This window comes from Haliotis asinina, chromosome 2, assembly GCF_037392515.1.
Source record: "Haliotis asinina isolate JCU_RB_2024 chromosome 2, JCU_Hal_asi_v2, whole genome shotgun sequence".
Taxonomy (NCBI): Eukaryota; Metazoa; Mollusca; class Gastropoda; order Lepetellida; family Haliotidae; genus Haliotis; species Haliotis asinina.
In genome coordinates this window covers 9592489-9618964 of record NC_090281.1, presented here as the reverse complement: position 1 = coordinate 9618964, position 26476 = coordinate 9592489, and the positions used below count along the sequence as shown (strand labels likewise).

Genomic DNA, 26476 nt, shown 5'->3' with positions numbered 1-26476 from the left:
GGGGGTCTTCTGAAAACCCTTTAAATGGAATCTCTTCATGGATACAAGCATGGTGTGCAGGGTGCTGTCTGTGGATGTTAGAAGTATCTGCCTCACCTGTAGTATCTGGGTTCCATTCTTGAAGTTGGTGAAGGAACGCATCACATCCTGGTTGATGGTCTCCAGAGCTTTCTTCCAGTCATTGTTGAAACCACGGACGATCTGCTGCACCCGCTCTACAAGATAACACAGAGGTTAACACTGTCACAGTTCTTCTTAAATTATAATTGATAGTTAAAGAGTGATATTGGACAAGTCAACTATTTTTTAAAAGTGTTTATCATACATAATGGTTTATTGCTTTAAGACAAAGGGATTTTGAGTAAGTGAATGATCGAGCAGGTAGAACTACACTCACTCACTCTAGCTCAGCAAGGAACCAATTTTTTTTTTCTTTTCCCAGTCGCAAGTGAGTTAAGCTCAAGTACCCAAGCACGTCATACATCTTGAAGCACCTGTTAAGTTTGCTCATTGGGGGTTAATTGAAAATGGCTGACATACACACAGATATGATAATTGACTCACTCTCTTCTTGTTTGAGCTGTTCCGCTTGACCTCTCTCCAGGATGACCTCACAGTCCTTGACAAAAGTAATCATTCCCCCAAAGTGAGGTGCTAGAATCTCTTCGATATATTCCTGAGTTCGAGCCTGAAGCAGCTCTTTGAAGCTTTCTGTTTCTTTGGAATCTTCAGCAGTCCGTTCCTGCAACAAATAAACAGGTCAACTTACAAAGACAGGAGAGCTCAAACTGGTGCAGGTGTTGGATGTTAGAACCAAAGGTATGGCAATGTTAATCCGATGATAATGATATCAGCTGTGGGATGGCATCCAAGAATCAATGGATTCTGTACAGGTAACAAACACACCTCTACACAACATGTCTCAGAAGAGTGAATTGAATGAGTTTGGTTTTATAAGGCCATGTTTAGCAATATTCCAGGGGTACACAAGAAATGGGCTTTACCAATTCCATGTAGGGACTCGAACCTTGGTCTTCAGTCTGATGAGCAGACCCTTTAACCACTAGGCTACTCCACTGCCCACTCACAAAACATTACAACTGTTGTGATGGAGCCATCAAACACAGAAGAAACAGCAGACATGAGTATCAGAACCAGTGTGCAAAACAGGCACTGGCCCACAACCCTGTGGCTAGTAAAAATGTGTAATTTCATGGCACAGCTAGCCCGACTGAATCGCAAAATTGTGGAACTATTTCACCCACTGCCTGGAACAGAAACATATTAACCAGTTTGCCAGACAAATCAGTACTAACAAACTAATTCTGAAACATCCTTGCTGGTTTTGAGCTTTAGTTGCTTGATTGGCACTTCAGAAGATACTACTTGATGAACATAAGGAATGTCCTGGGTTTCATCTTCTCCTATTCTTTGATACAACATTTTGGGCCTGTTCTGGACACATCATCAGGTAAAGATAATGAACAGTAACTGTTAACTGTGCCCATGATGTCACAATGCATAAGGTGTCACAATGCTGAATATGTTAAGCTGCATGTTGAGCTATATGCTATGTGTTACTTTGACCTATATGGCTGCTAATAGCAGATGTTCTAGTCAAACCAAGTTTATCACCTATTCTGACAAGCTTAGGTTAAACAAAAATCTGCTGATAAAATATGGGGATCATCGTAGTGAAGCACACTACGTTTTCAGATAACAATAATTAGTTGACAAATTATTAAGATCACAAGTCTAAAATAATGCAACAGAATATACTATCATTTCTGTATTATTTATTACTTTCTCCAAGGAGATATATCCATGTTTGGTTTTCAACGTTGGTGAGACTAAAGTGAATGATAGATGCCTTAGTCAGCAATACGGCAGCCAGAAAATCTAGTGATCAACATCATGGTCATCAATCTACATAAATGGGATACAATGACATGTATCAACCAAGTCAGCAAGTCTAACAACACAATCCCATTAGTCTCCTCTTATGTCAAGCATGGGTTACTGAAGATCAATACTGAAGATCTTGATGGGTTTTGACTTAAGAGAGATGAGATTCCTGATTACATTTGGAGATGATACAATGAAAACAGCTGATACCATGAGCACAGCGAGCATCATGTCGTAGTTGTTGATGAGGTACACCAGCTGTTCCTTGCGTTGTGGGAATTCTGCGGCCATCTTGAGGATGAAGTTTTCAACTTCTGACTGCAGCTGTCCAAGTAGACGGTCAACCCGCTCATCTGGATATGACTGGTTGATACCAACAATGGCAGCAGAAAACTCGGCATAGCGTCGTGTTATCTGAAAATCCCCAAAATGTAATGAAAACATCAGAATGTACCAAGGTGTACATTACCTCTCTTGGTCAACTTGAATGCCAGGGTAAATCTAGCAATTATAATGTCACTCACAATCCTGAATGTTTATCTCATACTTAACTGGATGTCAACAAAACAAACATAAATATACCTAAAAAAGAACAGTTAACAACTTTTTGAAAAAGCTGAAATACTTGCATAACTGTTGTCTGGTCATAAGTAAATATTTCTGTAGTGTCACTGCTCCTTTGTACTATTCTGTCTAGGAAATATAGTCAAATGGAATGGCTTTTCATAGGAAAACGTTTTCAAGACTATGAGTTTTCTTCTCATATCCAGTATATATTTCCTTCTAAAAAATGTCCACTATGCCCAACGCTAATCCTTACACTAAACATTACATATAAATCTAATTATTGGATCTTAAATATGCAAGTACATTTGTTAAAAATCTCTGAAACTTTGTTTCAAATTCATTTGCTTAAAAATGAGGACTATGATTTATGGATATGCAACTTCTTTTATTCAGTGAGTGCGACGTTTCAACATAGATACTAGTGTCGTTGTCAAGCAAATGGTACAGGATAATGAATTGTGGAGGAATATATACACGAATTGTTGTTATAAGGATGAGAAGACGATGAGTTCTTTATACAATTAATGGGGTTGATGTACACAAGTTGATGGGAAGCCAGAAGTTAATAAGGAGTAGGGTATGGGAAACTGGAAGCCAGTAGAGTGTTGTTATAACAAAGTGGATTGAAGTACAAAAGTGATGATATGCGAGTGGGATTTGCTAACCCTCATCTCTGGCTGGTTCAATCTTCATGATGTAGATGGCCTCTAGTAGCTTGCAGATTTTGTAGTCTGATTGGTTCTTTTCTAAGATTTTGATGTTGTTCCAGTTGATGGAGTGGTTTGGGTGGTCTCTGATGTGGTCGGCAATGGCTGATTTGGATTCCTATTTACAAACTGAGGTCTGGTGTTCCTTGAGTCTGTGGATGAGGAGTCTGGAGGTTTCACCAACATAAGTGTCGCCACAGTCACATTTAATGTGGTACACTACACTTACTGGTTCTGGCTTCTGGGATGCTGTGGGCCTGTCTGTTGCTTGCAGGAGAATCTGGATGGTGTTGCCTCTTTGGAAGGTGACGTCAATGTTGGCCTGTTGTTTCAGGAGTCTGCAGATGTGGTGGCTGGTTGATCCAATGTTCGGGATGCTGATGGTGAAGTGAGCTGATTGTTGTCTGGGGCTCTTGGTGGTTGGATGGAGGATGCTCTTGATGGTCTGGTTGACAAAGGAGGGTGGGTATTTGTTATAGGCTGTGAAGGCATGTCTGAGGTGGTCCAGCTCGATCTCGAGTAGTTCAGGTGTAGAGGAGATGTTTTTGGCACGACGGGTCAGAGTTGCGATAACGCCTCTCTTGACTTGGATGGGATGGCAGGAGGAGAAGTGGATGTATTGGTCAGTGTGGGTCATCCTGTGGTATACTCTTGTGGTGAGGGTGTGGTTTTTTCTCTGGACCAGTACATCTAGGAAGGGGAGTTTGTTGTCTGTCTCTGTTTCCATGGTGAACTGCATCCACAGGTTTTGGGCATGTAGATTTCAGTGATAAGTGGTGATAGGGGTGAACCCTACAAGAAGCTCTTTACCCAGCATCACTTGATAAAATCATTCTGTACTTCAATCCATTTTGTTTTAACAACACTCTACTGGCTTCCAATTTCCTACAACCTACTCCTTATTAACTTCTGGCTTCCCATCAGCTTGTGTACATCTACCCCATTAATTGTGTAAACAACTCATCGCCTTCTCACTCGTTGTAATAATTCATGTATATATTCCTCCACAATTCATTATCCTGTACCATTTGCTTGACAACGACATTAGTATCTCGAAACGTCGCATTCACTGAATAAAAGAAGTTGTATATCCATAAGTCCTAGTCCTCATTCTTCATCTACACAACTTCTAGAATGCCTATCAAAGATTCGTGTGCTTAATTTCACTGACTGGGAAACATTTCCAAACTGGTTCCAAATGACATCATTGCCACAAATTCCATACGGAATGACTGTTGTCACCTACATAATGTGGTCTGACATCGATGTGTCGAAGCTTCTGTGGGTCGCAGTCCCTAACACTCTGAATGTTGAGCTGCATGATGTAGTCAAAGCGTGGCCACATGGCATTCAGCAACGCCTCCCAGTACCTGCAACAAGAGTCAGCGAGTATGGTTTTATGCCTCTTTTAGCAATATTCCAGCAATGTCACGGCAAGGGACTCTAGGAAAGTGCCTTACACATGGTACCCTTATGGTGAATCAAACCAGGGTCTTCAGTGTGATGAGTGAATGTTTTAACCACTGGCTGGTGAGAGCTGCTACAGGAAAATGACAGTCCAAACTAACAGCTGGACCAGCATGTAAATCAATGCTTTGCTCTCTAATCAATATAACCGTTAGCCTTTTCAAAATATTTGTGGTGTGGGCATTTCAGTGAATGTATAATATTAGTTTCTATCCCCATAAATATACAGAGTGCATTTATTGGGCTGCTGGAAAGTTATTTGCATGTTTAGGCATCAATAGGTATCACTCTTACCAAATGTCAGAGTTAACATAATGTATAACAGATTTAGAAATGTTTCAAAACCTTCTATCACTGGCATTTGAAAACTCATTTCAGTTTCATAGCTTTTACTAATGTGCCTTGCAATTTTACTTGTGATAGTGTACTATTTTAAGTTATCGACATCATATCTTCCAGGACCCCCATTTTGCACAATTAGGAACTAGATCTTTTCAACCTGTGACCCACGAAGATCCTGCTCAGAATTGTCAACAACCATTTCTGTTGAAAATGGTGACTAATGGAATCGGGTGGTCAGACTTGCTTAGTTGACGCATGTCATCATAACAGAATTGTGTAGATCAGTGTGCATGCTGTTGATAACTGGATTTTCTGGTCAGCCTTGAACACTTACAGATTGCTCTCGCATACCTGGAATATTGTTGAATGCAGCGTTAAACAACAATCAAAATACAACACAATCAAAGGCTTTAACTCCATGGAGCCCCATTGTTAAAGAACCCAGGTATATGTCACTGTAAAGTGCATCTGAAATCCTCAAAGTTTGCTGTTGGGCAGAATTTGGGACCCTTGCATATTCCCTTTGACGATCTCTTCAAACCATGAAATAGCAGTGCTATAATGTGTGTATCCTCTATAACAAATTATGTGGATATTTGTCACAAGAGAAAGATGGCGATGATCTACCTGTCTAAGCCTGGTACACTTCTCTTCTGCATCATGGTCCGATATCTGTATACGATGTGTATACACAGGAAGATGGCAATAGAGTCATAACAGTCATTCACATAATCCTCCATTTGTTTCTGTAAACAAGACATAAAAAGAGATTAGAAAAACTGTACTAAAACTGAATGATTTTCTCCCTTTGTGAATCAGTTCTGCATGATGCAGTATGTCAGTTATACCATGGCTTAATGCTGGATAAACCCTAAGTTTGGTAACCATGCTGCATGTCATACCATGCTAACATGGATACCTCATTTAAACACGCAAGACATTATTCATGCTCTGAGTTCACCAGTCCTGAGTTGTACCCTTTTATGCTAGGAGGCAGAAGGTCACAAGTGAGTGAGTGAACGAGCTTACTTGTATGTCACTCTTAACAAATATTCCAGCCATATGGTGACAGTCTGTAAATAATCGAATCTGCATGAGCATTGATCTACGCAACTGGGTTACCATGACGTGTCAACCATATCAGCGAGCCTGACCACCTGATACCATTAGTTGCTTCTTACGACAAGCATGGATTACTGATGATCAATTCTAACCAGGATTTTCACAGGTGTCACAACAATTACCATTTGTTAGTATGCCATGGCCACAAAATCAAAAAACCATGTTGCAGTTTAACAGTGAAACTCCAGTCAGAGGCATTACACACTATTCAGGGTCAGAGCTGATCAGTCTGTTTCTGTTTCTCTTAATGCAAAGTGCCCATGCAGGGTGAATAACAAGTACCATCTCAAGGTATGAACCACTGACCGTTATGTACTCTGAGTTAAGACACTATATAACTGATTTGACTAAAGGATGAGTGAGTGAGTGAGGGAGGGAGAGAGAGAGAGAGTGAGCTGACAGCTTGTTCAGGTTGACCTACACTACTCTACATGTGCATGAGGCAGGAGGTCAAATGGCACAAATGGCAGGTCGAGTTAACGTCATTATTTAGGGGAACAGTGAGCATTATTAGTATTGCATTCATGCAAAACATGCATACATTGGCAACATTAAACCACCTGTAACTTATTTTTTAAAGAAAGTTAAGACATTGCTTGCGATTTCTCAACACTGAGATGTCAAACGGCAACCTTGTCTCCACTGTTCAGAAATGTTGACAAGCAACTGACAAAGGTGCAGCCCTTCAAAACAACAACCCAACCAGTTGTGACATGGTCACACAATGCATTAGTATTCATTTGATCAGGTCAAGCTGAACAAGCTGTAATTTGTGTTTGACTAAAGGACTCTGACTCACCAGGAACATAGTCAGAGTCTTCCCCATAATGGCATCGAAAAGGTTCTGGGCCACAGATCCTGTAGCCATGTAGAAGTCCACCACAAAAAGGAACTCCCGACAGCAGTTGTCCATCAGTGCAAAGTGAAGACTACGGAACAGGCACTCAAATGTGTACTGGAACAGCAAACAGTGGAAAATATCATGACTCAAGCAGTTCCCTAAATCTTAGAATATAAATCTGTGCTAACAAAGATGTGGTTCACATCAGTCAGGAATACTTGTCTAGGCTATGTATATGACATATCTCACAGAAAAGCGTTCACCACATACAAAGTATGAGTCTGAAGGAGCTTCAGGAATAAAATGCGATTTCTGGTAGACAAAATATTTCAAATGAATAATAGCATGAGTAACAATGAATACAGATGAAGGATCAAGGACTCAATCAAGCAGTTACAAAACAATTTCAACAACTCCTTAATGTCAGAATGTAGAGACAGTTCACCTGTTCAGACCTACCTTAACATCTGACTTCTGGGCAGCATGGGGTACAATGACTGGAGCTTCTAACTCTGACGTCAACACGTCCCCTCGCTGTCCAAGTGTGAAGACAGTGGATCTGTTTGTCAGTGACGGACGTGATGAGAAGAAACCTGCTACAGTTAAGGAACATGGAAAAAGAAGAAGGCTATTGAATAACAGTTCTAACTGTGTATGAGTCTGAGTGCACAATGTGAGGACCGATCCTGATCTGGACGCACATATAATGAGGTCATGGCCTGGTAACAGTTTGAATGTTTTTGCAACAATTCTTGAGTGTGGTTGGTTGGTTATTTGGTTTTTTAATGACACACTTTGAAATATTCCAGCTATATGGTGGCAGTCTGTAAAAAATCGAGTCTTGAACAGCAATCTAGTAATTAACAGCATGAGCATTGATCTCAAAATTGTGATACAATGACGTGTCAACAAAGTCAGCGAGTTTGACCACCCGATCCTTTGTCGCCTTTTATGACAAGGATGGGTTGCCAAAGACGTGGAACTTTACAGGTCGCCTAGTGGAGGAAATTCAAAGGGAATGCGGGTCATGGCTGATATGGTCCATCCGCCTGATCAGCTCAAATAACCAGTCTGCCAATGATTGTACTGAGATTGAGGCATCTCATCAAGGTCAAAGAAGTTTGCAGGTAGCGGAGACATCCTCTGTTCATTAGCTTGACAGCCTCTATATATGACTAGTAGTTCAGTGGTCCTGCTGAGGACATCCACCTACAGATGTAGATACCTTTCACATTTGCAACAGACACTGTTACACATTGAAAAAAGTTGTTCATGCTAACAAACAAGTGTGAGTGAGTGAGTGAGTGAGTGAGTGAGTGAGTGAGTGAGTGAGTTTCAGTATGTCAGTACAAGGATACTCTTTTTAGCTGTGTCTTCAACACCCATCAGGTCTTCTCGCGTTGCCATCTCCTCAAACTGTAAGAAAATATATTACAATAGGTACAACCACAGAAAACCACACTACGTTTGTTACATCTCCAGCCATTTAAACATTACCTCAAGCCAACGACATATCAATGCTTGACACTTACTGATACCATTAACATGACACCTGCACCTTAATCAAAGTGAGTGAGCCAGGTTTCACACAGCTTTAAGCAATATTACAGCAACATCATGGTACGGGACACCAGAAATGGGCTTTACACATTGTACCCATGTGGTGAATGGAATCCGTGTCTTTGGCATGTCAAGCAAACACTTTATCAACTAGGCTACCCCACAATCCCTAGAAAAAGTGAATCTTGGACTGAAGCCTATGACCCTTAAAATTTGCATTTTGTTTAATGTTGCCATTAACAATACTTCATCTATATCACGGTGGTTGGTATGTAAGACTATGTGACTACTGAGTGATTGACTACATGAGCATCAACATGACCTGGTCTGCATCCTCTTAGTCACATTTATAACAAGGATGTCTTGTTGAAGACCATTTCTAACTTTATCTTCACAATGTTGACCTTTTACTAACATCCTTTTGAATACTGGAACATTATCAACAATGATAATAATTCTTAGAATACAACTTCTAACACATGATTGCCTTTTTCCTAAAAACTACTTCCTTAATTCATGCTCTTGTGTTGTCTTTCTCTCTTTCTTTCTCCCAAGCTCTACTGAAGGAGTTATCTTTCTTAATGGAAAGCATGAGAATCTAAAATATTTTCTAAGGAAAAAGGCTCTGAAGTGTCAGAAGGATGTATTCATAAGAATTTATGTACATTCCCACATAAAGATACTATCCAAAAGGCAGTTTCTGGATTAAAACCTTTTAGATATCTCTAAAGATTGCAATATTTAAATTTGGTATACTGAATGTTATAATATTTTCTTTAGAGAAAATCAGTATTGAAACTACATCAAAAAAGGGTAGAATTGCGTCAAAGCTAATACAACAGAAATTTTGATATAAAAAGTGCATTACAAAATAGAACATTCTACAAAGAGAACATTACAAAAAGTGGTCATATGTAGCAATAGAGGTGAGAAATATTTATACAGATGTTTGCAGTGTATGCTTCACTTGAGACCCAAACATCAGTCCTCGATCATCATACGTGTACAACTAGGAATAACCTAAGTACAAGAGACACTAGGCTCATTGTTGTAAGTTAAGTGTTTACTGATGGTTACTGTAAAATAATGTCAGTGTATGAAATAAGCCAAAAACCAAGTCTGACATCAGGGCTTGTAACTTCACAATGTTACCAGTGTGCAAAGGATTTAACCAGATCAGACATCAACATGTGCTGAATTTACTTAGATGTATGGAACATTTAATATTTTTACCAGACCATCGGCCTGGCTACTTGCAAATTTCCACCGTCTCTAAGAAATCTAGCCCATGTGGTGTGGTCAGACAGGCCTTATTTCATACACTGCTAATATATTACAAAATGATTCATGCATTGAGATATAATATGTGTTCATTCTTCATTCTTTCGTGCTTTGTCATGAACTTAATAAAAAGACAAAGTCACCAATATCTCCCACAATGACAATGGCAAATACTCTTCATATTTTGGCATGTATATGGCGGTGTGGAGGGAGAGTATTGAAAGGTATTTGAGTTCTGCTGCAGAGATCTGCTTTAATATCCCTGCAATAAACACCACATGTATTAACACCCTATGTCATGTACACCAATAACTACATACTTGTTCACCATTTAGTTGGATGTTGCAATGTATACAAGAAATGCGAAACATATACACTACATTAAGGAAATAGGTAAAGAGTATTTTTTATTTTTAAATACAAGAGTCATCAGAAGATGACCTATCCCCCCGACCCCCACATATCTGAAAGGACATATCATCTGACAGTTACTTGATGTTTTCTTAGATTAAGTTTGAATCGTTTCCATGGAAGTCATGAAAAATATAAATGCCATATATCTGTAAACAGCATAAGACATCACTTCAAGATCTATCTCATATATCTGCCAAGATCTGTTGAAAGATATGAAATGGTTTTCAAGCTGTGCTCCAGAAACAAAGTCCATCCCTCCATTTTGAGACTAAGTCAGAATTGTTTCCATGGAAACCGGGAAAGATAAAGATGGCAAAACATTGTAAATAGCAAAAGGCACCACTTTGTGGTATGCCTCAAATATCTGCCAAGTTTTCTTGAAAGATATTAAATAGTTTTTTGAGTTCTGCTACGGAAAGCCCTTAAAGCCCATCCATACATTTTGAGATTAAGTCAAAATCGTTTCCATGGAAACCCAGAAAATGATAAATCACAAAAATTTGTAAATAGCAAAAGGCACCACTTTAGGGTCTACATATCTACCAAGTTTTGCTGACAGATATTAGGAAGTTTTCAAGTTGTGCTCCAGAAAGGAAACACTTCTCTCACTTTTGAGAAAATAATAAATCACAAAAACTAGTAGATAGCTAAAGGTACCACTTTAGGTTCTGACTGATATATCTAATAAGTTTTGTAGAAAAATATCAAATGTTTTTTGAGTTATGCTCCAGAAACAAAACCCACCCCACCTTTTGACTAAGATGAAAATGTTCCATGGAAAAACAAGAAAACATAAAAATGCCAAAAATCTCTAAATAGCAAAAGGCACAACCATAGGTTCACACTACTATATCTACTAATTTTGGTCTGAAAATATTGATGGGTTTTTTGAGTTATGTATCTTTGGATGCTTGATGAGCTAAATTCCTTCATTTTCATATATACAGGAGAAATATATGAGTTTATGTGCTAATGAGAATCACCATTATACATAACCAGTTTGTTGGTTCCCAATACTGAAATTTGAACTAATTTCTCTACTTTTCAAATGTAAATGAGAAAAATTTCACAAAATATTTTACTCTCATCTCATACATTCCCTCCAGCCAATCAATCGACCACATGAGTTTTATAAGCAGATAACATTTTCTATGTTGCCTGCTGGGAAAGCAGAACTTCGTGTTAGCAGTGTTTTGGTTGTTGTCGGTATTGGCTAATTGCCTAATTGGTACCCCTTATTGTCATCAAATACTTGTGCTTCAAAAAGCTGAAAATTTACATCGAAGTGTTGTTACATTAAATACGTTGTTACTTCTTTTATTGCAACATATGCGACAAAGTGGTGTTGAAGTTAACACCATTATGAAGCATCTATTGCATGAAAGAAGTTGTCTTTCCAGAAAAATTGTTCCTCTTCTGCTGACTATAGTTCATCTATTGTAAATGCTCAGTACTGAAACACACAGCCTTCCAACTGCAGATCCTCTCCACTTACATACAAACAAACTGTTTTTTATTCACACTTATTGCATGCTAATTTCTGAATTTAATTATTTGAAACTGACTTGTCACTTACATAAATTTGCCAACAAGAATTAAATTACATATGCATGACTTTAAAGAAAATGCAATAAACTGATATATTATCTACTTAAGTGTGAAAGACCAAGATTTTTGAGTTTGAAAAAAGTTCTATTTCACTGCAGCAACCAAACTTTGAACTAGTTTCAGGCCAAACAAAGATTTCTGTCCAGTTGTTACACAACACAATAAACGGCAAAGTAATCATTTTCATTTCACCAAACATATTTTGTCAGGAAGCAAGGACATCAGATGACCAAACTGCAGTTAACACAACTCTGATCAGCTTATCACCTAATCTTTCAATACATCCCCAGTGAGTGAGCACAACTGTCATTCCCTTCCATGTGTCATTGGTATTTCAAATTGTGTGATAACTGTGATACTGCGAGTCACTGAAATTTAAATAGAGTGAGGCCCCTGATACATGGACCAGAAATATCTGTAAACCTCTCCCTCCAGTCAATTATCATTCAAAACCAATCCCTTATTTTACAAAAGTGACTGCCTATAACGGATATACCATTTCTGTTACAGGATGGTAAATTTACAACCAACGGGCTTGGTATTTCAAACTTTGTGATAACTGTGATACTGTGAGTCATTGACATTTAAATACAGCGAGGCTCTCGATACATGAACCTGAAATATCCACAAACCTCACCCTCCAGTCAATTACGATCCCAAAACAATCTCTTAGCTAATAAAAATGACTGCCTATAACAGATATTCCGTTTCCAGATTTTAAATTTTCAAGAATAAAAGAAGATAACAATACAAGAATGTTGCATCACCAGAATAAAGAATTTTGCCCTTATCTGACCATCCAACTTCTAAAAATACCACTCATGTATCTACTTGCAGACAATGTTAAACCTACAGTTAATCACATCTTATGATAATGCTCAGTGGTGAGAGTGTACTGAAGACTTTAGCTGAGATGCCAATGTATCAAATATAAAATCTGACTTAAAGAGATTGGAAGATAAACCAGTAGTATTACATGTCACAGCTGCTACGTCATGTTTCATGGGATGATGTCACACATAACTGCACTACATTTCAACCTGTCTCCCTCTCTTCATCACAGAACTTTCTATCCATCAAGTCATTCATCGCTGACCACTATTTCATTCAGTGAATTGTAGTGGGTGTAACACCCAAACACTCTCAAGTAACTGAATCCTTTCTATAAATAGCTAAAAATAGACTACCATCCTATTATTTGCCAATTATGATGATGATGGCCGTGGCTACATTTGATTCATTTGGAAGGCACAGATTGCATCAGGATCATTTTTGAAAAGAACTAAAACGCAAATGAAAACCATTACACCCGATCTATCAACCCTTTGGTAGTTATACGAATCAAGACAAAGAGTAACTCTTTGAGAATGCAGTCACTTGCATTGTACCTGACCAGGGTATATAGTCAACAGTTTAAAATACTTCCATATTGAGTCACCAATGCCAATCAAACAGATGAGTCACCAAACATGCTAAATGTAATAGACCAAAAAAAGCTGAAAGAAAGGAAGTCTGTAGAAAGGAGTGGGCTTATCTAATGGTTACCCTTTCATCAAATATGATTATGGTGGTAAGAAAACGACATTGTATCACTTCGCATGAATGAACAAGAAAAGACAAATTTGTCAGTTGACAGTGCAATTTTTTTTGCAAATACATATCAGTAGACAAGAATATTTACCTTTACCGATCTAATTTGTTTTTGTCTGTTTTGTACAGACAGACATTTTTGTTACAACAGTGCAGATTAATCATCGCAGAAAATGTCTTATTGCCGCAATGTAAAAATATAACGTCTTGGTTGTTTGTCTATGATGTGGTTACACATTCATTAGTACTACACCTATATGACTGTAAATGAAATAGTCTCTACCAGACAATCCAGTGATTAACATTATGAGAACCAATCTACCCAAATGTGATATAATGAGATTCATCAACCAAATCTTTTAACCCAACCAACAGATCCTGTTAGTCAGTCATCATCATCACTTCCTCAACCAGTTCATTAACTTGCACTTAATTTATACAATAGACCATAAAATTTTAGAACTTGATCTCATTATAATATTGAGATATTTGAGATGTAATGATAGTAGTTGAGTTATTCTTTTCATTTATCACAAGAGAGAGTTGAAGAACAATCCAAGCCCAATTTCATAAGTCCACATGCCCCACACCATTAGAAACGAACCAAGACCTGAAGCCAGAGCAATCACAACAGTCCTGAACCAACACATACAATGATAATAGCTCACTTCATCTCACACAAAGGAAGTCAACACACAAAATTGTTAGAACAAAGTAATCATTATCAATTTGTATTCATCAAAATAAAGAAGTTTACTTCCATGATTTTTTGCTATATGTGTATCGCTAATTTCCATTCAAAAAGCCAATGTTCTGCACTGAAAAATTCATACCTAGATAAAAGGACAGGAGAGACAGGAGACAACTTCATTACATGAACACCTCACCCCAACAAGCAATACAGTAACACACAAAAAGTGAAGTCAGGTGATAAACTAGTGTCTTATGAGACTGTTAATAATTAATGGATAAGAGGGGTGATGATGATTTTTTATGAAGAATGCCAATCCCCTAGGTGACCCCTCCTGCATATTATGTACAAAATCAGTGACACCCACCTGCTTCCTTCCTTTCATTTTTAAGCATAGTTTTTTGAATATTTTTATGTACTTCACTGCTGACCTGTGTACTATATGTGTACAAAATTGAGGACCCCTACACCTCCCAAGAACAAAATGGGTGATCCCTCATAAGATCATCATCATACGCCTCTTTGACTCTTTCTTCTGACAAAATCTAAAATATTTGTTTGATTTGTATTCAAGTTCCACTTCAATCAAGATTTCCGGGTTTTTCAAAAACATACTATAATTTACTATTTTGACAAAAAACACAAACAAGGACAAGGCACACCTGGAACTTTTATCAAGACAAACCAGGATTTGAACCATAAGTCATAAGAATCATAAGTTTCTTGCATGCCAAAGGGAGGCAACCCTGCACCTGCAATGACTGGGCTCTCTAAGATGTTAGGCATTGTTAGAGGTGTATCAGTGCAGTAGCTATATCACCAACACCAACAAACATGTTAGCTCTACCTACAAGCTGCTCAATGGTAACGTCAACTTAAGGATGTCTGTTGGTCTGTACAAAGCTTAATCCAATCTAAAGGATATAATCTACCCATTTAAAAGAAGGCCTAAGCCAAACATAACTGCACTGGCAAGTAATCACAGTTAGCATTTATGAAATGAGTGAATGGTATTTGTATTGCATTGTTTAGTATTTTATTTATTACTCGTCCAACATTAACAAAATAATATCTCAAAATTCAACTTACAGAACAAGCACACTACGCCGTCATAACATGGGGAAAGCATATGAATACATTTCATAAACAATGGGGTATGAAAAAAGGACAAACATAATATATTTATATATACATGCAACTGAGCTAAGATTTTAAAGAGTTATTTAACAGTGTTATATTCAACTTCTGAGTAATAAATGAAGACTGCACGCTAGTCACATCTATAAACAAACTACACCATATCATGAAATGGAATATTCACAAAGCAGTCCTGATACACAAAAGACAAAAGTGTTGCCAAGAGCACAAAACATTGCAGCAGACATCCCTTAAAGTATCAACCATAGAAACAGTGTCACTATGGTAACAGAAGTATATTACGTGCAGAACACAACCATTTTAGTGTTACAATTCCCAGACTATTGCAGCTGTTGACATACATGACAAGCCAATATGCACTGCAGATGATCATCACAATCTGCAATATTGATCACCTCTGTTCCACAAAGTCATCAGAGCTACGACTGAATGTTGCAGGAAATATCACGTCCATAACTCTACATATATTGTCATATGATACAGCAATGGTTTTGTTGTTTTGGACTGCATGAAAACACCATAATTTATGATTGCGAGCCTGACCACCCGATCCTATTAGCTGCCTCTTTAGACAAGCATGGGTTGCTGAAGACCAATTCCAACCCAGATCTTTACAGGTCTGTCACAAACTAGGATGAGTACCTGAGGTACAACAGCTCACCTTTACATGAATTTAAACTTGAGTGGAGGTGTGCTTAATTTGACAGGTGTCTGATGTGTTTGACTGGAATCTTCCTTTCTTATTTCTTATCTGTCTTACACAAATTTTTTATCAGCATTAGTCAAACAATCTGTCAGGTTGTTTGCTTTATTACTTAAGTAGGTAGTTTGGTTCAAACATAGTGGTAGTGTCCTGCACTAAGCCTTTTAAATCCTCAGGGTGTCAGAATAAATCACTATGCAACAAATCTTCAGTGTCTAGTTGCAGGGTCAAAATCCACAAAATGTTCACAGCATTATGCCATTCGTAAGCCAATGATGAAGCATAGAGATACCGCAGGTGGTAGTGTTACTGACGCTTTGCAGATCAAGATCCTGGTCTAGAAGTTAAAACAGTTTTTATCCTTCACTTAAATTAAAAAATCTCCACCAGTCAAGGAAAATGCTTTCAGGGGTTGATATGGTTGTTGGGTAAAACATGACATTCAGATTTTGACACCTCATTGGACATTTCCATAGAAGCCACCAAAGAGTCTCTCTCCCAGAACCCCTACAAAAACACAAAACTCTGCCGATGATGACTTTGTGGAGCAGGTTTCCAGCAGTTCTGGATACAAATATTGAAAATCTATTGTTACACAGATTTACATTTCACTAACATTTAACATAGATATCTGAAACAAGAAAATGTTTACAACATACAGCTTTTAACAGCCTGGGAATCTGTGTGCTGTACAGAGAAGGACATGCATCTACAGACGAAACACGAACATTACAGTAACAGTGAGCAAATGTCTTCTGCCACACTCAGCAATACTCCAGCTACACATGGCAGACAGTAAATAATCAAGTCTGGACCAGACAATCTTGTGATCAACATTGATCCTTGCCAACAGGGAACAATGACACGCTATCAATTATGCCAATATGCCTAACCTACTGATCCATTTGGTCTCCTTTTGAGACTAGGATAGTCCTGAAAACCAGTGGTTGATACTGTGACCATTTATCCTTGTTAACAGGGAATATCACACTATCAACTCTGTCAGTGGACCTGACCTCAGAATTGCTTGATCGCATATTACCAGTGGTTCATATTATGAACAATGATCCATGTCAGTGGGGTTAATGGACAGAATATCAACAACCTATGGGTCAAGCTGGCTGCCTTTTATGACAAGCACCTGGGTCCAGTTCACAAGACTCAGATCGTCTACAAATGGAGTAACAAGTGCTGTTTTACCTAATCACTGTTGCACTCTGAAGCACAGAGGCTCATCCTAAAAGTCCGTTTCATAGACTGTATTATAGTCTTTATCGTTAATTAGGTGAGTATTTTTAGAAAAGTGCTTTAAGTAATCATAAATGACTGTAGTTATGTCATGAATTATGATGACAAATACAAACACAATTCAAATCTGACTACAACACGCAGAGTTAAAACAGTGACGATGCCAAGCTTAACTTTACCATTAATTGGATGGGCTGAAAGGCGAAATGAGAGGGCGATGACATTAGTACATAGATGAGAGGGCACACATCATGTATACTTCATAGGCTTGTATATTATTACCATTACACTTGTATAAATGTCCCCAATCACCTTGGGATTAGGGTCCTGTTGGTATTTGGCAAAGGTTCACATGAACAATGTCAGGATTCAATTACTAGTCTAAGGGAGATAACTCCTACTGGACCAGACATTCTAGTGATCAACATCATGAGCATCGATCTCCACAACTGGGAACAGATAACATGTATCAACCAAGTCATCGAGACCACCACATCCCATATCTCTTACAACAAGCACAGTTGCCTTTTTTGTCGTAAGCAGGGGTTGCTGAAGACCTATTCTATCGCGGTTCTTCGTGGGTCTGCCTGGGAAAAGAAACAGTGTCCTAACTGATATTTTCCTTCATAAACATAGGTTCATTAATCAGAGCATTCTCAAGCATCCTTTGGCAGTCATGATGCATGAACTAAATCTAGCACTACACCAGGAAGCAGCATTCTGCACATCTCAGTCATGGTGGAACATAGTGTACAAGCCTTTGAAGTATTCATGATGAACAGACTGAAGCATGGACGCAAAACAGAAACACTATCAACAGATATAATTACTGTCATTATTGTCAACCAATCGATGGGATGAACAAACTATTGTCAACCAAGCACAAGGCTTCAGATTGACTGATTATACAAGTCAGGGAGGACAAGATAAAGCAGGTACTGAATAAGAACAGATTGTGCTAACCTGCAGACCATGTATATGTTATTTCAAATTATCTGTTTCCCCTAGCAATCTGAAGCAATGCACTTATGTGACTCACACGTAACATGGAGCATATGTATGCAGTCTACTGATAAAATGGGAAATGCAATTCAAGTCAGTGTGTAAAGATACAAAGTAATTGCCTTTATTCAGCTTGATCACAGCTATATCAAAGCATCCTGTAAAACAAAACAACCAGACAAACCAGTGATTGCTCAAAGGTCTACACTAGCCCACAGTCTAGGGCCCAGTTTCACAAAGCTCTCTTAAACCAAAGATCTTGTAACTTTTCTCATAGCATTCATACCTCTCATATTGTAACACAGGAGGTACTAGTGCTACAAGCAATACTACAAGACCTTAGGCTTATGAGAGCTTTGTGAAATGGGGCCCATTATTCATATGCCTCAGACACAGTGCCCAACTGATCCCGATAGTAGTCGCCATTTACAACAAGCATTGTATTGACGGTGCAACAAGGACAGGATATCTCATAAAAAATAAACCATAGGCTACAGAAACTGTGAGCACGTTATGCATTGTCACATATTGATTTCAACCCCAATTTCAATTCAGTAAAAGGGTATATTGAATGAGGAAGAATATGGTGCCCATCAGGTTCTACAAATTAAACTGTAAGGAAATGTCACTTGTTGCTAATACTCTGTCTCCCAAGTGGGACTGTAAGGGTGAGTGAGTTTGGTGTTACACCACTTTTAGCAATATTCCAGCAATATCACAGTGGTAAACACTAGAAATGGGCTTCACACATTGTACCCACATAGGGAATGGAACCTATGTTTCCGACATGACAAGCACACACTTTAACCAATGGACTATATATTGGATATTTATATATATAGCGCACATATCCACGCACTAGTGAATGCTCAAGGCGCTGGTATTTTTCCCTCCATCACCGGATGTCAATCTCAACAGCACATCGTATTTCAATCTCTACTCCCTGGGGAGTATACAACTCTTGCTGCCACTAGGCGCACCGAGTTTATTGTGGCTCTCTCATCCTAACGAGGTACCCAATTGACAGCTGGGTGGACTGGGACACATAGTCACAGCACTTTGTCCAAGTTTACTGCACGTTGCTGTACCTGCAACTAGGTGTATGCACGTGTTTATGTGGCCACCATCTGGTCATATACCCTGACTACACCACCACCCCAGGGGCTGTAAGGAACATGAGATAAATCCCTGACAGATACATTTAAATGATCACAATTTCATTTTGCCTTAGAGCTTACATTCGAATTAAGTATGCAGCTGAGCATAGCCGAAACATGACGGGATATTCTAGTTTCCTAAGGCAACTTACCTGTAGTTTCATCAGTCTGCTGGAATACCCTTTGAAGTAGGAGTAGTATATTTTGCTCATTGTGTCAATGTATTCATCACGTATTTCCTTGGCAATGTGTCGCTCATTAGCCATTAAAAACTCATTAAAGAACCTGTCAATAAAAACAACAAAGTATCAAAATTTCAAACTGGTTATTGATAAGTGGACCAGTTTGTGCCCATTATGCAAGTACAGATTCTAGTACCTTTCTCAGCTTCAGTCTAATACAGGACACTCAAGAACCCAATTTCCAGCACAAAATGTCAGCAGTCTAAAACCACTTAACCACTGCGGCTAATTGTTGTGTTTCTTTAAAATCTTGGTTCAACTTACCTAAATTTTAACATGGTATTCTGTGGGATCTGATAGTTTGCCATTGCTTTTCGGAAGGAGTAGATCTTTTGGAGGAGAAATTCTCTGATTTTTGCTATTGCCTGTTAAAAAAGAAGAATAAAAAAATATTATTGTTAAACAAGGTCATTAAAACAAAAGTCTATCATTCTGTATCATTTATTGATGAAAAGCAAGTTTTCTTTCCACTGGTCAGCTACAAGTTGTACAACTACATCCTACATAGGACATTTGCATTGACTGATGCTAAGACAGTCACCATACAGCTGTAATATTGCTGACTGTGATATAAAACTAAACTCGCTCACTCACTTATTCACTCATGAGGACCTACTCACCTTTATCTTAAGTTTTTCCAGAATATCTTTTACATCCTGACAGGACCGAGCCTCTCTGAAGCTCTGTTCTTTGACAAAGTTTATCTTGTGATTGAGTTCATGGAGTTGCTCCAAGAATTCCCGCTCTGTTACCGGTGTATCTAATATGTGCCTGAATAATATGACACAAACATGGACACAAGTGTGCTTGTTGCTCATCACAGCAATATTTATACAAACCTGTAGAGGTCATGAATTTTTTTAAGAAAGTGCTCCTTGGGGTACATATAAGCATTTTTATGTCCATTAAGAATCCCTACGACAGTTGAAACTATTTTGACAATAAAATATTTACAAAACAAAAAACTCGTTTTTGGACCCGACACTGTGAGGTTGCCCACGATGCACCCCCACCCTGTGAGGGAGGCATCCGTCTGAATTGTAAGCGACGGTACCGGAGTCGTCAGAGGTAAACCTTTGAACAGATTTCTGGTATCGGTCCACCACCGGTAAATGGGACGCATTCTCAGAAGTGGACGCCAAGTCCACCGTCACCAACATGTTGCCTAGCAACTGAAGCAAAGTTCGTGCCGAGGCCATGGGGGACAGTAGGAACCATAACACTATTCCCTGGACCGTGGTAGTGCGCTCTTGGGACAGAGAAACCAACCCTCGTTTTGTCTCGAACCTCGCTCCCAAGAAAATCAGGTCCTGTGTCGGCACCAATTCTGATTTTTTTTGATTGATAACCCAACCTAGCCTGGTGAGAATATCCATCACTGACTGTGTGGATTCTTGACTTAGGTGTTGGGAGAACGCCCTGAAGATCCAGTCGTCCAGGTGCGGGAAACAAAAGTTGCCCTGCGCCCTGGCGACCTGAGTTGGCACTAGCATGAGTTTAGTGAACACCCTTGGTACCGTGGAGATGCCGAAGGGGAGCACATGAAACTGATAACAAACCCCGTCGAAGGAAAACCGGAGGTATTTCTTGAACTCAGGATGCATCGGTGCATTGAGGTATGCGTCTTTAAGGTCGATTGATGTAAGCTAGTCCCCTGCTCTACAGACGAGATCACTGACCTCAGTGTCTCCATCTTGAAAGACGGCACCTGTATCAAGTTGTTCAGACCCTTGAGATTTAGAATGGGTCTGAACCCTCCGTCCTTTTTGGTCACCAGGAAATAAGTGGAGTAGAACCTCATATTCTCCTGGCCCAATGGAACCATCTCTATAGCTGCCTTGTCCAATAAAGACTGAACTTCAGCATGGAGGATTGCCACCTTTTCTGGCGACTTCTGCACCGAAGTGAAGCGAATCCCGGCCAAAAAAAATAGGACGCTCTCGCTTCCACTGTGGCATGTGGCCATCCCTGAGTGTGGACAGGACCCAGGGATTGGACATGACTCTCTCCCATTCCCAGAGGAATAACGGGAGGCGACCATCCACAGGAACTTCGGACAGAAGGCAATGTGTCTCGGCTGATGGCAGAGAGATTGCCGCTTGGACCGAAACAACTAAGGGTTCTGGGGGTACGATTACTGGGAAGCCTGGGCAGACTTCCCGTTCCTCTGAAAAGGCGGCTGAGAAGCTGCCTTGGCCTTGCCCTTCCGTGTCTGTAGTGGTGAGTCGCAGGATAGCTCAAGCTAAGGACCGAAGGCCACGTGCAAGAGGTGGAGGTTTGTTCAAGCAAGGGCTAAGAGCCCTTCAATTGACTAACAGCCTCCGCGGCCTCCCTAACTACTGTTGAGCGCCCACAAACAGGGTCGAGCCCAGCTAGAAAGGCAGAGACAGCAGTGCCTGCTGTGTTGCCGGTGAATACCTGGCGACAGACAGCCATAACATACGAAGGCACATCATCTGACTCTCGCAAGAACACATTGAGTCGCGCGCCAGATGTAAATGCACCTCCGTAAGCTGCCGTTCTAACGTGGACAAGGAAATATATTCGTCCCCGTCCTCCTGTGACACCAGCTGCCTCTGCAGGACAGAGAGGTAAGCTGAGTGCATACCTTAAGTTGCTGCACAGCGTTCCGATATTGCTCCTCAAAAGAGTGGTAAACCGAGCACAACACCTGGTTCGATGAGGTGAAAGGTGGCAAGCAGCGGCCCTGACAAGCAGACACCCGACTGTGGCCAGACGACCCTCCAAGCGCGATCGAGGCGTAAATGCACTCATCGACAACAGGATGGTCAAACAGCGAATCCTCCCCGATTGAGTAGCTGCGGTTGAGCTCCGGGAGATCGAACCGCGAGTGGCTAACCGACAGAAGCGGATTAATAACCTCAATGATGAGTGAAGGCAATATGCACAACTGAGTCTCTGCCACCCTACATGGAGCAAACGCTTCCCCTGGAAGACAGAACTCTGCAGGATCGGGAGCGTCCGAAGGGACGACCACCTGCGGCAAAACTACAGCAATACGTTCGCGCACTTGCCACAGGGATGATCGGGGCGAGAAGCTATGAACTTCCCGCGACTGCTCCGTACCGAGGGATACCTCTGAAGGTATGCGCGAGGAACCCGCAGACAAGGACAACGGATCTAGAAGAGCCGAGTTGCCCAAACCGACCGACCCATGGGTTACCAAAGAACCCAGGTGCCGAGAACCCATGGGGTAGGCTGCCGAAGCAGGGACCCCTGTTGCACTGAGTGGAACCGAGGCAGGTGGCAAAGCTGGTCCTCGATGACCACCAGTGAGGTTGACGGTGACCAACGATACGAGACCCGATCGACCAGCACCGGCAAGCAGAGCTGCACCCAGGCCAGAGGCCAGTGCAGAACTCGCCGAACCAGCGAGGAGGCTGTCACTGGAGCCTGAGCTCGGATCGGACACTCCTCCAGGGACAGCACCTGTGCCCCAGCCTAAACCTGAGGTTTGGGTGCCCCACATAGACGACCCCAGGCCATGAAGATCAGAGGGGTGGCTGCAGATCCCCTGCCAGAGATCGGACATCGCATTCATGATCAAGGACCGGACAGACGAAATCTGCTGCTGTAAAAGAGATGATATATCAGATAAAGTGAGTGGTGCTGGGGGAGGGATTTTAGAGGTAGAGGGGAGAGGGGAAGAGGAGGGTACATTCCCCGCTTACTCCCTGGACCTTCCAAAGAGCTAGAGCTCTTCTTGACTTCTTCCCCTTGACGTTTTTTGCAGGGCGGGTCCTGTGCCCAAATATCCTCCCCGCCTGTAACAAGTTGTTGTAAAACATGTAGTCGGCCGCACGGCTCTTGATAGTTCGTGGCAAAAACGTCTTGCATTTATCACAGGCCTGATCATCGTGGTGTTCTTCCGCTAGACACCTAAGACATATCTGATGTGGGTCCAGAGGTGGTAGGGTATTACCACAGGAAGTGTGGGGGCGGAACTGTAACAATCTGAACCAACCTAATGGTAACTGATGTACAGAAATATATACACAATTAAACACACCACAAGCAAAATATGAACGCACAGGCGATAATAAATTGCCAAAACCAAGCTAAAATACATTTAACCCAGCTAAACAGCATGTATAAGTGGATGAATGCAAGCTACAAGTGTGTACATATAATTGCGTAACACCATGAAAAAAGACTAAGAGTCTTAAAACCAATATACCCATTTTGACTGTAAATATTATTATCAAAATAGTTACAACTGTTGTAGGGATTTTTAATGGACATAAAAATGCTTATATGTACCCCAAGGAGGACCTCTTCTGAAAAAGAATTGACACATTTGCATTCTTTAAGCAATCAAAATAAGAACAGTAAACTGAGCAATTTAACAAAGGACCATCAGACCAACATTGTCAAAATAACTTACGTGATCATACTTTCAGGGATCACCATTTCATCTACAAACTGACTCAGTTCCCCTCGTATTGCCTGAAACAAAAATCCATCTTTCACACAAGAAAAGGCCAGGATATCAATTTTTTATCTGATAGATAGATAAATCAAGGTAACATCCTGAGCTCAGTCTAAGTAAACTTAGTCTCAGTGTATTTGACCTGCAGGATATACACTTTGGGGTTTCTGTTGACATGGTTACCATTAGCTAATATTTCCGCAAGATAACATCCTTGAATATTGCTGAAAACACTGTTATATGGCGTGTGCATCACCTGGAAGCGAGCATACACTAAATAGCATTCGGAATCGTTCGGGTACGAACCTTTTCAAGATAAAAAGTTCAAAAGGTATGTGCGAATGTGCATTTTCGCGATTTCATAAGCTGTGTTGTGATTGGTCAATCTCAATGGTTACCTGACACGACCTCCCATAAGGTTTTGCTGGACATGGTAGTGGAGTGTAACGAAAAGTATTGAGGATAAGTTTACTGAGACTGAGCTTGAGCTGACTTTATGAACATACGTGGTCATTCATTCTATGTGAAAAGTATTCATCCTGGTAGTGGTTACGATATGTCTTAAGAAGGCTCTGGATGCCAAACTGACTGGTATACCAGATGCCAAGACAAACTGAGTTGCATGCCAGATGCCAAGACAAACTGATTTGTACGCCAGATGTCAAGACAAACTGAGTTATATGTCAGATTTCAAGACAAACTGAATTGTACACCAGATGTCAAGACAAACTAAGTTGTATGCCAGATGCCAAGACAAACTAAGTGGTATGCCAGATGTCAAGACAAACTAAGTTGTATGCCAGATGCCAAGACAAACTAAGTGGTATGCCAGATGCCAAGACAAACTGAGGGGTATACCAGATGCCAAGACAAACTGAGTTGTATGCCAGATGCCAAGACAAACTAAGTTGTATGCCAGATGCCAAGACAAACTAAGTGGTATGCCAGATGCCAAGACAAACTAAGTGGTATGCCAGATGCCAAGACAAACTGAGGGGTATGCCAGATGTCAAGACAAACTAAGTGGTATGCCAGATGCCAAGACAAACTAAGTTGTATGCCAGATGCCAAGACAAACTAAGTGGTATGCCAGATGCCAAGACAAACTAAGTGGTATGCCAGATGCCAAGACAAACTAAGTGGTATGCCAGATGCCAAGACAAACTAAGTTGTATGCCAGATGTCAAGACAAACTAAGTGGTATGCCAGATGTCAAGACAAACTAAGTTGTATGCCAGATGCCAAGACAAACTGAGTGGTATGCCAGATGTCAAGACAAACTAAGTGGTATGCCAGATGTACAGACAAACTGAGGGGTATGCCAGATGCCAAGACAAACTAAATGGTATGCCAGATGTACAGACAAACTGAAGGGTATGCTAAACTAAATGGTATTTCAGATGCCAAGACAAACTGAATGGTATCCCAGATGCCAAGACAAACTGAGTGGTAGGCCAGATGTGAAGACAAGATAAGTGGTATGCAAAACATCAAAACAAACTAAGAGATATTCTTCGTGGCAAGTGTTGAGGGTGGAGCCCTCGCAGAACCAGGTTCTTCTGTACATTGACAAAATGTGTCAACAGTCAGGCAGTTGTTATTCTATTGTCCGTGACCTTTATAAACACACACTGACCTGTCTGTTCTTCAGTTTGACATTCATGGTGATGGACTGGTCCTGCAGAGTTTGAATCTCATTGCTGATGCTGCTCAAGTCACCCTGGAACCCATTCAGCATCATCTCCATCCTCTGTAACACAAACACAGTGACAGGGTCAAAGACAGAACCTGGGTTCAGGGTTCACCATCATGTATAAGGCTCTGTCACTGGATCACTCACTTAAACATCCTTGTGATTCAAAGACTGACTGAGAGCCCCATTCACTAAAAAACTCACTCACTGACCCACATGTCTCTCACTTGCTTGCTCACTTACTCAAGCACTCAATAAACATAATACAAAAACATAAAAATACATCATTAATGTGTCTAATGTCCACCTTACAGATGCTCAGTGGCACTAATACAGTGACAAAACTGGAGCATACATACATAAAACAGAGAATGATTACCTACTGGTACACAGATAGAATTTTAGAAGTAGTCATTTAGAAATACAAACTATCTGTAACAGCATTCAAGTCAACATTCAGCAACTCCAACTCACCTCCAGAATGGTATCACATGCTGCTATCTGTTTGTGTAGGCTGGCAATATTCTGGCTCTCCTTGATATCTCACCAAGGTCAAGGACAACATCAGAACCAATGACACAGTTCTACAACAATTACTACAATCACTATCGACATGACAATGTTATATATTTATGATACATTTGAAGAACACCTAATATCCACCTAAAAGATAGATAAGTGGTACTAAGGACGAATCATGCCTAAAGCACAAACATTATTAATATGGT

At 40.3% G+C, this 26476-nt stretch overlaps 1 protein-coding gene across 2 annotated transcripts in view; it reads right to left on the bottom strand.

The window, feature by feature from the left end:
* Positions 1–26476, bottom strand: part of LOC137273224 (vacuolar protein sorting-associated protein 52 homolog) — a 34597-nt gene that overhangs the window by 1909 nt on the left and 6212 nt on the right. Inside the window, exons 5-18 of one of the 2 annotated variants that reach the window (XM_067805731.1) lie at positions 26223–26290; positions 25692–25805; positions 24011–24072; positions 20226–20376; positions 19870–19970; positions 19516–19648; positions 8310–8367; positions 7411–7544; positions 6910–7065; positions 5616–5734; positions 4426–4549; positions 2116–2319; positions 565–742; positions 97–215 (exon numbers count right to left, since the gene is read on the bottom strand). In XM_067805731.1, the coding sequence (XP_067661832.1) occupies positions 97–215; positions 565–742; positions 2116–2319; positions 4426–4549; positions 5616–5734; positions 6910–7065; positions 7411–7544; positions 8310–8367; positions 19516–19648; positions 19870–19970; positions 20226–20376; positions 24011–24072; positions 25692–25805; positions 26223–26290 (1721 nt within the window). Of the gene's footprint in view, positions 1–96; positions 216–564; positions 743–2115; positions 2320–4425; positions 4550–5615; positions 5735–6909; positions 7066–7410; positions 7548–8309; positions 8368–19515; positions 19649–19869; positions 19971–20225; positions 20377–24010; positions 24073–25691; positions 25806–26222; positions 26291–26476 lie in introns of both variants that reach the window. The other variant, XM_067805730.1, reaches the window with a different exon arrangement.